At 40.4% G+C, this 15,585-nt stretch overlaps 2 protein-coding genes across 3 annotated transcripts in view; both read left to right on the top strand.

The window, feature by feature from the left end:
* Positions 1-4,925: 4,925 nt before the first annotated feature.
* Positions 4,926-7,915, top strand: clic3 (chloride intracellular channel 3). Its single transcript, XM_017713479.1, has 6 exons — positions 4,926-5,219; positions 6,162-6,271; positions 6,418-6,543; positions 6,684-6,790; positions 6,889-7,064; positions 7,399-7,915. The coding sequence occupies exons 1-6, from the start codon at positions 5,184-5,186 to the stop codon at positions 7,561-7,563; spliced, it is 720 nt and encodes a 239-aa protein (XP_017568968.1). The 5' UTR covers positions 4,926-5,183; the 3' UTR covers positions 7,564-7,915.
* Positions 7,916-8,679: 764 nt separating this feature from the next.
* Positions 8,680-15,585, top strand: part of pnpla7a (patatin-like phospholipase domain containing 7a) — a 32,189-nt gene continuing 25,283 nt past the window's right edge. For both annotated transcript variants that reach the window (XM_037546033.1, XM_017714497.2), the window contains exons 1-10: positions 8,680-8,809; positions 9,691-9,737; positions 10,497-10,565; positions 10,782-10,869; positions 13,338-13,417; positions 13,732-13,820; positions 14,069-14,209; positions 14,403-14,562; positions 14,967-15,047; positions 15,179-15,307. In XM_037546033.1, the coding sequence (XP_037401930.1) occupies positions 9,693-9,737; positions 10,497-10,565; positions 10,782-10,869; positions 13,338-13,417; positions 13,732-13,820; positions 14,069-14,209; positions 14,403-14,562; positions 14,967-15,047; positions 15,179-15,307 (882 nt within the window). In that variant the 5' untranslated portion in view covers positions 8,680-8,809; positions 9,691-9,692. The remainder of the gene's footprint in view (positions 8,810-9,690; positions 9,738-10,496; positions 10,566-10,781; positions 10,870-13,337; positions 13,418-13,731; positions 13,821-14,068; positions 14,210-14,402; positions 14,563-14,966; positions 15,048-15,178; positions 15,308-15,585) is intronic.

The following is a 15,585-nucleotide window of genomic DNA, read 5'->3' as shown; positions in this document are numbered from 1 at the left end:
TGAGTGTGATAGCCTACTTTTAGATGCTCATCTTAGGTGAAGCGAATTACTTATTTTTTAACAAAGAAACACTGGGCCAGTATTTAAGGTATTGATGTTGGTACCAGTATTGGTAAAGAAAAAATGGTATTGTGGCATCTTTTATTGTTAATATAAAATGCAAAATCAGCTTTCAGCTTTTCTTAAAGTGAAGAACTCTTCGTTCCAGTCTCGCTCCAGGTAAGTTCTTATGCAAACCACTTGGTTTATACTTTTAGCTGTGCTGTAATTAAATCAGCCTCAGTTTGATGCAGTACTGCTGCTTTAGTTATTCTTAGTACAGACGTTGTGAAACTCTGTAGGTCTGTGGTGTATGTATGGTCAGTCACACCTTGGCATTTGAAGTTTTGTTTTGAGTGAGTGCCTCTGGGTACATCCTACAGTCCTTGTTAAAAAGTGTTTCTCTTACTAAGTATACACCCAATAAGCGTGTCACAGTTTGGCTCATTTTGTCATTGGGTCATTCTACCATCACAGTGACAAATGGAGTATAAATGTTTATGTAATTTAAATGTAAAATATAGTCTGTTATAGCGAGTTGTAGTAGTAACTAACAAAATACTGACACATCTGTGAAGGCACCATTAATTCTGAATGATATATACATGTTTTGGCAACATGTGCTGACATCGATACTGCATCTTTTTCGGGGAAGCCCTTGCAATTGCATTGCTCCGTATTAAAAGAGTGGTTGCTAATCTGACCTGCCTGCAGTCCAGACCTGTCACCCACTGATAACATTTGGCACATTATGAAATAAAAAATATGACAAAGGAGACCCTGAACTGTTGAGCAGCTGAAATCCTATATCAAGCAAGAATGGGAAAACATTTCACTTTCAAAACATACAGCAATCGGTCTCCTCCCAGATTCCCAGATGCTTACAGAGTGTTGTTAAGAGATGATGAAACACAGTGGTAAACAAGCCCCAGTTACAAATCCAAAATGGGTCTATATTTTTCAAAAAACAATAACATTTCTCAGTTTCAACATTTGATATGTTGTCTTTGTAGTATTTACTTCAAAAATATGGTTTATATGATTTTCATATCATTGTATTCTATTTTTATTCTGCACAGCACCCCAACTTTTTTTGAAATGTGGTTGTATATTGTGGCGTCTGCCAAGGGCTGTGCTGTTATGGAGATCTTAGTGCTAAAAAGCACATTTGTTGAAGTAGTTGCTGCTTATTGAATTGTGTTTGAGGAGGGTGGGCTTTGGTGTTAGTTTGTCTACCCTCCTCGTATGTTGTGTCCTCCTGCGTTACTCCCTCCCTGTGTATTATGTTGGGGCAGCACTGGGCTGAGCATTTCTCTGCCTCTGTTGAAGTGCCTGTTCAAAATAAAAATAAAAAACAGAGTGTTCCTTGATTCCTATTGTGCTAATGCTACAAATATGCAGAAATGTTTAAAACATTGGAATTCCCCTTAAAGGATAAGTTTGCATTGTTCTTCATGTAGTTATAGGATAATAAACCTTAGTAGGTTATAAGCCTTGGAATTGAAGGGGTTAAAGTTGTGAAACTCTATTTTCCCCCACAATGGTTGAATGAACCCATTACAATCATGAGTTTATAAAGCTCGGCCTGTGTCCATCAGTAAAACTGTTTGAGGATTGATATTTAGGCCTAAATCCTTTCTGGACAGCAGGGGGCTTTAGAGACTTTGGCTGTATTGCTGCTGTAACAAAAGAGATTTCCAGCCCTGGGACAAAAATGTATTCAGTTAAGTGGGTAGAGTTTTCTTTATTGTAGCTGCACAAAAGCCAGTAATTAATATCCATCATAACTTTGAGTCATGCATGTTGCTGCTTGCATGTAGCTGTTCAGATAACAGAACTTAAATGGCATAATAATGTGTGTCTCACTGAGACTGCCAAACCTTACTGATTCACACCCTTCTGCCCTGTTTATTGTCTGAAGAATTAGCACATCTACAGGCTTTCAGCTCTGTAACATCAGAGGCATTCTAGCATTGACAAATGGCCTGATGTGGGAATTGTGCACTGTTACCAAGGTCCGATATTTTTGATGTACATATGTACATTGAAATAGCGACTACATCTATCTGAATTAGTGCATAAGAGTGCATAAACATGGGAAATTAATGAAATGCAGATATTTTAGCACAGTATCAAAGAGTGGCCTAAACATGCTGCTCTTCTTGACTACAATAAATACTGAAACAAATATCAGTGTGAAATACAGATTAAATCTCAACATCTGTCTGATTCCAATATCTCTACAATTGTGAGAGGTACTAGGATGACGAAAGATGAATTTAAATCAGTTTGGTCTTAGGAACCATCAGTAGACCAGTACTGGTGGACGTGAGAGTATGAAAAGCCATGGCAGTAAGACTGTGAAATTATTTAAATGAGAGAAACACGCATACACACGCACATTTTCTAAACCGCTTCTCCCTCAGGGTGAGAGGGGCTGCTGGAGCCTATCCCAGCGGTCATCGGGCAGAAGGCAGGATACACCCTGGACAGGTCGCCAGTCCATAGCAGGAATGTGAGAAACAGGATAGTATATTTATCTGTTGTGAAACAGGAAGCCAGTGTACTTGATGGAGTGCTGTAAGTGCTATATGCTTAGTGGAGAGTAAAGACTCTTGCAGGTGAATTTTGAAAAACCGCTAACAGGGAATTGCAGTAATGAATGTGCGAGGTTATGAAAGTATGAACAAGAGTTTCAGCATCTTTCTGAAGTAAATGCTGGGCAATGTTGCGTAGCTGTTGAAAGATGATTTTAGTAAATGACATGGGATTTAAAAAGTGAATTATCAGACATTATACCAACATTTCAAAAACTTTAGAGTTTAAAGTGATTTTCTAGTGCATATGGTCTGTAAAATTAAGTATAAACACACATTACAGGGGCTCCTAAGACCTTGACACCAAATGATCTGGCGAAGGGGAAGCATGCAAAGGACTGATCCTCGAGGGACACCTTGTATAACAGTGGCAGTGCAGCATTAATAGACATGAGGTAAGATGTACCAGAAAGATTGTATATAAACCAAACATAAGCCATGCCAGAAGTTACAATGAATGAGAGAGGGGCAAGAGAAATATCATGACCAATTGTATTGAAAGCTGTGCTGAGATCTAAAAGAATACAAATGGTGAGGGCACAAGTGTCAGCAGATAGGAGCAAATCAATAGTCAAGTTGACAGGAGCAGTCTCAGTACAGTGCAAAAGGCAGAAATATGATTCACAAAGAATGGAGTTGATATGATCACATAAGCAGTTAAGTTAAAAAGCAAACACAAATGGGATATTAGAAGTCATAGAGTTGTAATGATTCTCCAGATACACAGTTTGGATCCACGCCTTAATTTCTGAGCCATGGTTCAGATCATGCCTCCTTTCTTGAGTTGTTTTGTTGTGTTTTTGGTGAGTGGGGTAAGGGAGAGTCCAGAAAAAATCTGGGTTTTATAAAATCCAACGTTTTGGAAAACTAAAGAGAAAGGCACTAAAAACATGGTAGCAGCATGCGTGTACTTTAAATAGGATAATCATTTTGTGATTTGCATCTGTTACAGTGTTAACTGTGAAAAGACAAATGAGTTTTGCTACATTAGTGACATAATGAGAGCTCAGCAGGCTGCACCCGGAGTGGCAGTTGATTGGTGTTGGAAGGGGTGGTATTACGGTTTCAGTCTCGCTTTCAGAATTGTTACACCCAGTGTGAAATACCCCCTGGTATTCAGGGGCGTCACTCTCTTCTTTTAGAAATGCTTTTTCCTAGTTTGGTAATGAGGACTTCCACACATTAATTGAGATCTTACACGTCTCTTCTTGGGTCTTCGGTTTGAGAAATGAGTAACAAATCACTCTTTCCACTGATCTCTGGGGAAATTGGGTGAGTTTTCCAAATTAAAAATATGCTATGGCACATTTTAAAATTATACAGAGATATGCTGGGCACAGTTACAGGCTATGAAGGACCAACTGGCTGAGCCATTCTGCTACAGTGCCACCCTGAGGCAGACCAGTGCTGCATCTCTAGTTAAATAATATCCTCATTTTGAGAGATTCATGGGGTCCAAGTGATTACTTAGGAGGTCCTGGACCCCACCAGGTCCCGCTGTAATTCACACCTCAGTTACGCCTTTAGAAATCAATCCACAGTTACAGTGTTCATTACAGCCTGTGTTCTTGAGAAGAGGAGTCATTGGCGCAATGTTTAGGGTCAAATGAACCACACCAGTCTCAAAGCATTTGTTAATGATCTGGAAGATGGGGTCTAACTCTTAAATTTTTTATGTATTTATTTTTAGAGTTTTCATAATCATGCAGGGGTGATTGTGAGGGACCAAATTCATCCCCAGAACATTCTGCCTCCAGAGATTCCACCTGATATCTTACAGTGACAGTGAATTTGGCCAGTATTTGTGCTGCAGGTTGACCCAATCTGTATCTACTTACACTGGATGTCAGCCCTTTTAAGCCTAACCCTTATATACTTGCTTGCAGCCCCTGTGAACTAATTAACAAATGCCTTGAGGCTAATTTTGACCCTTTGATCCTAAATGCTAAGCCAGTGACTGCACTTCTCAAGGACCCAGGTCTTGGCTGTAATGAACACTGTAACTGTAGTTTGGTTTCTAGAGGTGTAACCAAGGTACAAAATACAGAGAGACCTGGGGAGGTCATGCTAAAGGAGTACTGACAATTAGGACAGTGTCATCGCAATCACCATAGTCTGGTTATGTCAGTGTGTGGATGGTGGAGTCAACTGGGAGTGAAACAGCAACCGTGCTGATATGTCTTGAAACATGTCTGTGACTTTACCAAGAGATATTGAGAGACAGGTAGGACAGGTCTATCCAGGTGTTCTGAATGCTCGAGACTCATGGGGTGTGGTGATAGATAGGAAGCTAAGAGACAGAAACTGTCAAGAAAGGGAGAGAAAAGTAGGGAAAGACGTGAACTGGTGTAGCAAAAGGAGGAAAGGAGAAGTGCTGCTCGATTTTTGGACATACTGACTCTGAAGGACTACTCTCGGAGAGGCCACAACAATTTAACATACCTGGTTATCCAGGTGTTAACAAAGTGATGTAAACATCGCCCCTGGTCTGGCTAGTGAAGGAGACTGAGGTTTGACAGCTGAAAGACAACAGAGGACAAGAGAGAGATGGCAGAAGCACCAAAGATTGAGCTCTTCATCAAGGTCAGAGCATAACTTATTGCAAGGCATTTCTGTATGGCATTCAAAATCAGTGCAGTTTAGAGCGCAACCACTTTGTTGTTGTTACAGTGTAGCAAGTCTAGCAAATTGTGTTTTTAATGATGATGATTTTGATGAATCACTTGCCGTGTGTTACTAAATGTAACTGACTCTTTAAAAAGAAGGACAAAGATTTGAGGCTTTTTCAGTCTGCAGACTTCATTTCGGTTTGTCCTGTGCTTTGGCTTCTGGTATACATGCTTGCACTTCCTGACATACTTGTGAAGGAATTCTACTGATAATCTACACCACTAGTGATTGGAATCACAGAGCCCTGCCAAAACAAACCAAGAAACAAAGCACAAGACAGAAAACAGAAAAACCCAAAGAACGTGGAGTCCCACACTGGTCACACCCTTTTACTGGAGAAAAGTGTATCATGTAATGCAAAGCATAAAAGGAGTGAGACGCTTAAAAAGCAAATTTACACATTTATATGTTTCTCTCTATTTCAAACATATTAACTGCCCAAGACATTGTTTAGTTTTATACTAATAAGCTAATGAACTAATATAACTAAATGTAATAGGTGTCTATATAACCAGAGAACATTCTAGGTGACATAAACATCTGTATATTAGCCTCATAGCTGTTCAACAAAACTTTGCCCCAAACTTTGGACACCAAACATGTCTTAGCCAATCAACTGTGTTTGTGGAACTTGTGTCCATTGTGTCTGTTGGACACAGTCATTGAAGGAACCATTCCTTTAAGCACATCTGTTTACATCCATAGTAAAGCCAATGAATATATTGTGGTATTATGTAATACATAAGTATGTTTGATCTATAATTTCTTCAAATGATTGATTTTAGTGATTAGATCTGTTATTTTCTGAATTTGTTGTGAAACGGAGCTCGATTTTAAGAGATTCTGTTCCCACAGGCAAGTGATGATGGCGAAGGGGTCGGCAACTGTCCATTCTGTCAGCGGCTTTTTATGATTCTCTGGCTGAAGGGAGTTCATTTCACCCTCACCACTGTGGACATGAAGAGGTGAGAGAGACACAGAAGTAATATATCATCAGTAAGAAAGTGATTAAGGGCCAAAAAAAAAATCTTTATGCACCAATAGTCTTAAAAGCTGGTGTTGGTTTATAGTATCAGATCTTTACCTTTTGATTTGTGGTTTTGTTCTGTAGAGCTCCAGAGGTCCTGAAGGACCTGGCTCCAGGCTCTCAGCCCCCTTTTCTCATCTATAACGGAGATGTGCGCACAGACACTAACAAGATAGAGGAGTTCCTGGAGGAGACCTTAGCGCCCCCACAGTGAGCGTTATTGCAGAAAATACATTTTATTATTAACCAGAAACATAAATGCACTTACATTTCTGGTAAATACCACTTTAATCTTCCAAATAATTCAGACTCTACTGATACATAATCACATGACACATTTGTATTTACAGATATCCCAAACTGTGCTGTCGCTACAAGGAGTCTAACCGTGCTGGAGATGACATTTTCCACAAGTTCTCTGCTTACATCAAAAACCCAAATCCTGGACTCAATGACAGTGAGAACTGGTTTGCATGCTGTTCCATCCCATCTTGCTTTGTACACATTTTGCAAGCCTTCATATGCCAACAAACCTGTACTTGTATGTATTTCCAGTGCTGGAAAAGAAATTTCTGAGGAGTCTGATGAAGTTGGATCAATACCTGCTTACCCCACTTCCATACGAGCTGGACCAGAACCCTGATGCATCCCAGTCCACCAGACAATATCTAGACGGGGACTCCCTCACTCTTGCCGACTGCAACCTTCTCCCCAAGCTACATATTGTCAAGGTTCTGAAACACCCTTTGTCTGTCAACCCCTTTTCTCTATGTCTCTATCCGCCAGGACCCCCTGGATTTCACACATACACTCCTGGAGATCAGTCTATAGTTACAGTTTTCATTAGAGCCAATGCCTGATTTCTCAGCTGCGCTGTAATAGTAAATGCAGCAGTGTCAGTATGTGGCAGAGGATGAAACGTCTGCTTAATGCACATTTAAGATTTGCAGCAATCAGTTCCCCACCCAGCTGCTGTTACAACAGCCACCTATATAAAGGTTGTTCTTGGAGGACTTTACTGGATCTGTTGTGTTAACATGCTGTTTCCTTTCTTTTTTATCTCAGGTTGTTTGTAAGAAATATCGTGACTTTGCGATCCCAAAAGAACTGGCAGGTCTGACTAAGTACCTGGAGAAAGCTTACCAGCAGGACGAGTTCCGCTGCACATGCCCCAACGACTCCGAGATCCTCCTGGCCTACCACTCAGTGGCCAAATACCTCAACAAGTAGAACTAGATCGAGGACAGGAGGAGATGGGTAGGGTTTGGGAATGGAACGGTTCTGAGAAAGCTCGAAGGCAAAATTAATGTATACATAATAACATGGGTAGCATATCATCTGGGATGTGAGGGTGGAGGCTGTTTTTCTAGAGAATTACGCCATGTGTATTGTGAATATTATTTGCTTGCTTTAATTTGTACCATTGTACCAATACTTTGTCCCTTATTGTTATGCCATATATTACTTTTAACCCACATGTACATTGTGTCTGTGGAATCACACATTTGTACAATTTACAGTATGAAATTATGTTTGCATTGTGCCATACCATGTGTGAAATAAAATTGCATAACTTTGAAAAGTTTTTTTTGTGAAAAAAAAAAGCTTTGCTTTACTTTTACTGAGCTCTGTACAATTATTACCTGTTTTGTTTGCTGGTTATGTGAGTTGAGTTAGGCTACTTCTGTCTTTATTTTGTACTTACACCCTTTTTAAATGTATTTATTCAGCCAGGCTGGACATTCTTGGCTTTTACATTTGATCCATTTCATCTCGTTTTGCTGTCAAAGAAATATGCATTAAGAAACTGGGGCAGTCAAACAACAACGCGTCTCACTGGCTTGTGCAAAAATGACAAATAATATAACATAGACGGCGCACGACTGTTCAAATGAATGGGGCGAAAAGGAGTTCAGTTCCTGTCTGCTGTCAGCCGCCTCCCGGGGCAACATCAGCAGCTTGTGCTGAAAGACTGGACAGCGCGCTGAACACACCCGAAACAAAACGATGTTTTTCTTAAAATCAGCCCGCAAGTAACGCGTGTTTAGACTCAAAACACCCACAAGACCCTCACAATTGCAGAAATTTACACAACTTTGCTTTAATTATAACCGGGGAGAAATAATCGCTAAAGCTTGATGAAATGTGCAGAATTTCCCGCTTGTTTGAACGGGGACTCGAATCTCTGTTGTCTGCTTAAGTGGGGACTGAGCGCCCCGCTCATCCGCTCGCCAACACCACGTGATTGTGTTCCCGGATGTAACATGAAATTGGCGACTCTCGGCTTCTTTAGAGAATCTATGGCACTGTGGATCCTCGAGTAAACAACCAATAGTCGCGCAGCATACTGAGACCGAGACCTCCAGTACAGGCACAGGGGGTCGTGTTTGTAGGGAAGGGGAGAGGAGAGAGAGAGAAAAGCCTGGGAAAGTTTACAATGACGTGAAGTTCAGAAGGATATTCAGAAGCTGTACAAGTAAGCGTTTGCTAAGTATATGTGCAATATGTTACTTGTAATCTCTGACTTAATGTGTCAGAGGTTTCCGGTCTGCCGTTACAGCGAGCTGTCAGTGTTTTGTAGCCAGTTTAGCAAGCTAGCTAACTAACTAACCTAGCTAATTTCGTTTATTAGGTTTGCCAGGTAACCCGCTCATAAGCTAGCTAGTATTTTGCATCTTTCACTTCAGTTAATGTGTTAAAAGTGTTTAGAAATAGTTTGGTAGCTGATGTAAATCATGGCAAACCGCTTTATCTCCGGCTGTCAGTTGTCCAGCTCGGCAGTTCGGCAGTTCAGCAGTTCAGTGGTTGATTGGTTTGGCGTGAAATGGTTCATTTGCAGAGAAACTTACTGACTCGGATTTCTTTACAGCGGTAGGCGTTTTATTTACTATCCAAAAACACCAGTAAACTTGCACATGCCTTCTGAGTTTTTATGTAATGATAAAATAGAGGAAGATCTGAAAGAATAAGTCGAGACTGTGAGACTGTTTTGCCTCGCAGCGCCCTGCCTGTGTTCTTCCTCCACGAATGGATTCAAACGGTTTGGTTAAAATGCACAGAAACTTTCTGTGAGGGAGCTTTCAGAGGCTCTTCAGACACCTGCCACCACCATTCAACATCACCATCACTGTGAAAAATTCTGATTCTCAAAGTTTCTCCGCAGCAGAGCATTTCACACCAAACCACTCTCAATGATTTTGTTGATGTTAACCGTTTTATTATGCAGACATTTTGAAACAATTGGTGAAGTTTCCCTGTAATGTCAATTAAAACTAGAAATGTAACATGTAGTTTAGCTCCTGTTCTTGCCAGATTGTGAAAAAAACTAAATGTTATGTTCTCTCGCTCTGTTTGTAGAAATGGACGAATCAGAAGGACCAAGCGAGGACCAGTGCACTTATCCAGTAAGTAATCCTCGACTGATTCGACGGACTCTTTAATGGACAGGTGTATTTATGTATGTGCTGCATATCCTTATTTTTGTGAAGTTTGCCTCAAGAAAGTACTTCGATTAGATTGGATTAGATTAGTATTGTGTATTTAGAGAGGGCTGCTGTGCCTCTCCTGAGAGAGGAAGGAAATTGGCTGAGCAAGAAAAGGTTTCTTTGAGTGAAGTATTTTCTGTGTTGTCATTCAAAGACATCCATCTATTTTTGTTTGGCTTCAAAGAGGCCTCAGAGGCTTTGAACAAAATGTCCTTTGATGCACTGTGGAAATACCTTTAAACGTACAAAACGTACCATGCAACCCCCAACAGTACAGACCACACATAAGAGCAAGGATTGAACTAATCATTGTTACGATTGGCTGAACCACAAACACATTTACATATGAATTTGTGTTGAAGTGATCGTGTCGTTACCACAGATGGTCTGCAGAATTATTGGAGTAGAAAAAGATTAAACGTGGTGCTGTTCCAGGCTGTCAGGAAGCGAATGCAGTTCTGACCACGCTGAGGATTTCAGTTTGAACTCCACACTTTGATCCATACATTTCAGCCTGGACTGCCTTTTGAATGAGACACATTGGGACAGCCATTCAGAATAGCTGTCGTTTACATATATCAGTCTTAAAGACACAGCAACAAAACCAGCCTGTTTGTTTTATTTGATAATTATACATGTGAAATACTGAACTGTGTATGTTGATGTGTTTTACTCTAGATTGTACCTGGAAGTGACTTTCGTGCCCGCTTGCAGGTGTTTGTGGAGGAGAGGATGCAAACCACCATGGTATCGAGGCTCTGACCATAGTCCTTCTCCGTCACTTTCCCTTTTGGCAGCTACAATTGCTCATCAGTTAATTCTACAATAAATCATTGACTGCACTCATTTATAACTGCAGAGAACAGACATCAGACTTATCACAAGCACATAATGCTTTTTGTTCGATTGCTTTGTGAGAGGCCTCTGTAACTGGATAACTGTAAATTCTGCCCTTTGTTGTAGTTGACGGGCATGTTGATTGGAGCCGCGGTCGCTGTGTGTCTAATAGGCATCTCTGTGCTCTTCCTGTATCGCAGATACAAACTCACAAGTAAGTTTGAGCTCTAGTTTAAAACCTTGATCTCTACAGCCTCATCTAATGAACGCTCTCCTTGTTTCTAAACTGGGTGTGGTGGTCAGTGTTATGGACAAACCTCACTTCCAAAGGGTTGGCACAGTATGTGAAATGCAAATTATTACAGATACAGTAAATCCACTTTGACCTGCATTTAAATGAAATGGTGCAGAGACCATATTTAATGTTTTACCAACTTCATTGTTTTTTGAAAACCAGTGTTGTAGTTTAAGTCTAGGAACAAATCAAGAAACATCTTAAGCAGGTGCTGCAATTATGCTTGAGTATAAAAGCAGTGTTTCAAAGTCAAAGACGGTCGTTCCAAAGCGAAGGACCCTTCATATACAGCATAGAAATGCAGCCTATTTTCTCAGTGATTTCGAGGATGCAATACATATATCCTTCCTGGCCTTCGTTTAGCCACAGTTCTCTGCATATGAACAGCGCAGAGGAAAAACAAAATCAACACTGCCAAAATTATGGAAAACAAAGCCATTGGAGCAGAGTTTCTTTTAAAATGTAAGTAGCAAAATGTACTTGAATTAGTCTTGGTTACCTCATAAAGTTTAAAATGATTGATTAATTAAAGCATTTGTCCCTGTATCGTATTTCATCCATGTATTGTATTTTATTTTGAAGTATTTGTATGTGTGTAGTTGATCGTACTAGATAAGAACATATACATGAAGAAATGAAAAGGCAACAAACTCAATGCAATAGGTTCCATTTTCTCTCATCAGTTCCCTTCACAAGTTTCGTGCTGCAATTGTAAGAGGCTGGACCTTTCTGGTGATGTCATCATGCAGCCTCATTAGGACTGTTTCATTTGTGTGACCAGTGGGCTGCTAAGGAAGTGTCTTCATAGGACACTCCTGGTGAGGACCTGCCCTGCCCTACCGAGGACCTGCCCTACCGAGGCTGCAGCCTAGGCTTTGGAACACAGCTCAACTCGTAGTCTTTTATAAGTGACTGTATGTTGAGTTTCACCACCATGCCAGAAAATACGTCAACGAACAGTTCGAGAGGAACGTGCAAGGAATTTAGATATTTCACCATCTGTGCGTAAAGGGCATGGCCAGAAACAATTACCTGAATGCCTGTGACCTGTCTGTCCAAAATGCTGCCTTCTTTGGGCTCAGTTTCATATGAAATAGACTGATGCACAGTGGAAATGTGTACTGCGGTCTGACCAATCTACCTTTAGTTTGTTTATGGGAATATTGGACATTGTATCTTCTGGACCCCAGAAGAAAAGGGCCATCCAGATTGTTACCAGGGTCTTTCATTGTGTGGGGGTGTATTAGTGCCTATGGCATAAGGAACTTGTACTTTTGAAGTCACCACTAACATTTAAGATCTGTACACACTTTGGAGCAAAACATGCTGCCATCTAGACATCATCTTTTCCAGGGATGTCTATGCCTATTTCAGCATGACAATGGCACGTCAGCATGGCTGTGTAATCAGAGAATGTGTCTGCTAGACTGGCCTGATCGCAGTCAAGGCCTGTCTTTTATTTTAAAAATGTGGCACTTAAGGAAGAACAAATCATGTCAGCAGCAGTCCTGTATAGTTGCACATGACCTGCAGCAAAAATATTCCACTCAAACCTGGATCAATTGATGTCTTCAGTTCCCAAACAATTATTGTTGTTTAAAGGAAATGTGATCTAACACCGTGATAAACAAGCTTTTGTAACAAAAACTCGTCACTGTTTTCTGTTTTTATTAGCATTTCACATAATGTCCCAACTTTGATCAAATCATGAAAGGCCATAGAGATGGGTGATTTGTTAAAAACGTAATATTACGGTTGTTAAGAAGTTCTCAGTTATTAGTATTCAACATTTCACATACTGCGCTGTACTAATTCCATTTATACAGGACTAATTATGCTATCTTTGAAGTCAAACATGCAATTGGGTAGTGTTTTCAGGTCCTAGTGATATTTACAATATGCTCAGAAAAGCATATGGTGACATTATTTAACGTGATATTGATAAATATTGTTATATTGCTGAGCCCTAAATAGGCACTATTACTGTGTTATCATTATCATGATAAAATGTCACCAAGTGCTTTTCTGAGTACATTGTGGGCTTCTAGTACTTCTAGAACACTGAACAGCTGCATCTAAAATGCTAGATTTAAATCAGTAATGGAGAGCCTATAAACAACAGCTACCAGTGTTTAGCAACTGCATAAACATAAAAAGCAACAAGTAACTGATTGAAGGTCAGCCTGTTTGCCAGTAAATTTTTTTGCCAGTTGTCAGTTTTTTTTCTCTCCTTTCTTACATAGTTTGCTGTTTGTATATGTTGAATTTGAAAAGTCATTGGACTAGAAGTTTTCAGTTGCCTTTTTAAAATGTGTCAGAGATTAAATAATAAAATAATATTGCTACATCCCACTTTTTTAATCACATATTCGCTGTATCTTTTGCAGGTCAGCAGGCAGGTACCCCTCGGTATCGCTTCAGAAAGAGGGACAAGGTTCTTTTCTATGGTAGGAAGATCATGAGAAAGGTCAGTCATCGCAAAGTGTTCTCACTATGACCTGCGTTGTGATTCAGGAGCCTGTTTCTCAGTTACTTTTCTGAAAGGACTTTCCTGTCTCTCATTCTGAACAACACTTTTCCTCCAAAGTCTGTGACAAATTAGCAGTTCAGTCTGAAAGCTCTGAAATCTGAAATTTTATACTTTTCAGATTTTTGTTAAACTATTTTTGGCCACAAGATGGCAGCAATCCATGTGTTTTGTGACATTAACAGACTGGAATACATGCAATGCATGTGGTTTGTTGCCAATTTGGTCTCTCCCTTGGTCTCTCCTTCTTTTAGGTCCAGACTCTGTCCTCTACCCCATCGTCTAATTCAGTTTCTAAGCAGCGTCTACGGAAGAGACCTAAAGTCCTAAGCATAGCTCGCAGGTATAATTTTAATGTGCTTATATCCTTAACGCTTAATCTTTGATAAAGTTTTTTTTTGTGTGTGTGTGTATGTTTTGCTCTGACAGCAGTGTGTTACTGGGAACGAAGACAAATGACAATTAAAAAAACATAGACAAGTGGCTGTTGTTTTTTTATATGACCCTGTTTTCATAATAGTGTGTTATTCAGGCTTGGAACGCTGTTCAGTGGTATGTGACTAAGCCATGCTATGGTGATGTGTTGTGCAGGATCTTGCGGATAAGGAAGGAGCCCCCAACTCTGCAGCCCAAAGAGCCCCCTCCCTCACTTCTGGAAGCAGATCTCACTGAGTTTGATGTGCAGAACTCAAATTTACCCTCTGAGGTGCTTTACATGCTTAAGAATGTCAGGTGAGTGCATCTGACAAAAGACAGCAGTTTAGCAAAGACATTTTCAATGGAAAATGACATTAAATCAAATCACAGGCAGGTGAAGGAGAAATTAGTAGGACGCACTGCATATGATTTATGTAGCTCATATGACTGCTACCTGGGTAAAGTGGATGAAATGTGTTGTAACTCTGAAGTTGTGTGTGTGTGACAGGGTGCTAGGTCACTTTGAGAAGCCGCTGTTCTTGGAGCTTTGTCGACACATGGTGTTTATTGAGCTGCAGGAGGGCGAGGGCCTCTTTAGACCAGGAGATGCTGATGACAGCATTTATGTGGTCCAGGATGGAAGACTGGAGCTGTGCATTCATGAGAATGTGAGAAAAAACAGCACCTTGCATAGGTTCACAAACTTGGGCATTTTTAAAAATTGCTGAGTCACTTTGTTTTGTAACATTTGAGGATTTGTTTTGTGCCTCACATTGTGTTACAGTACAAGCCTGCTTAAAGGGCCCATGTCCTACATTTGTCTTGGGTTTACATATAGCCCAGTTTTCATATGTGAGTGGTATATATGTTAAACTCTTTTATTCCAAAGAAAGTTTAAAAAAAGTGTCCCCCCCCCCCCCCCACGATATGGACTCTTTAACTCTTAGGAAATGACCATATGTGAACATACAACAAAATGTCTAAAAAGCTAACTTGCATGCACTCTGTCACACCTACAGACAATGAGCTTTTTGTCATATTTGTGTTTGGATAATTTTGGGTGACTTGGTAGGATGGAACAGACCCTGTGGTGAAGGATGTGCTGCCCGGAGACAGTGTTCACAGCCTGCTTAGCATTCTAGACATCATTACGGTGAGTCTGTATTTCTCTGTCTCTACTCTCTCTCCCTCATTCCTTCTTCTAACTCCAGAAGAGCAGAGAACTTAATTCTTAATCCTTCTTTCCTCTTTTTCATCCTCCTTCTTTGCTCTCTCGTTCCCCAGGGTTATCCAGCTCCGTATAAGACGGTGTCTGCTCGCGCAGCAGTGCGCTCCACTATCCTGCGCCTGCCTGCCTCAGCTTTCCAATCGGTGTTTGAAAAATATCCAGAGACGTTAGTGAGGGTTATACAGGTACAGGCTCAGCCCTCACTCACACTGAGACATGCCACAGCACCCCATCAGTACCTCTACTAATAATATGTGCAGTCCAGAGACCAACCTTTTATTTCTTTAATTAAAAAAAAAAAAAAAAAAAGTTTCAACAAACAAATGTAATGTTACAATTTTCATTTAACAGCATCTTGACAGCTACAAATCCTTTCAGACCCATAGTGTTGAGTTGTCTTCTCACAGTGGAAGGATGGACAGAAAAACCTGTGAGTTTCTTTTCAGGTCTGAAACCAAGTGGA

This window comes from Pygocentrus nattereri, chromosome 16 (genome assembly GCF_015220715.1).
Source record: "Pygocentrus nattereri isolate fPygNat1 chromosome 16, fPygNat1.pri, whole genome shotgun sequence".
Taxonomy (NCBI): Eukaryota; Metazoa; Chordata; class Actinopteri; order Characiformes; family Serrasalmidae; genus Pygocentrus; species Pygocentrus nattereri.
The sequence above is the reverse complement of the archived record's forward strand: the minus strand, read 5'-3'. Positions and strand labels throughout refer to the sequence as shown.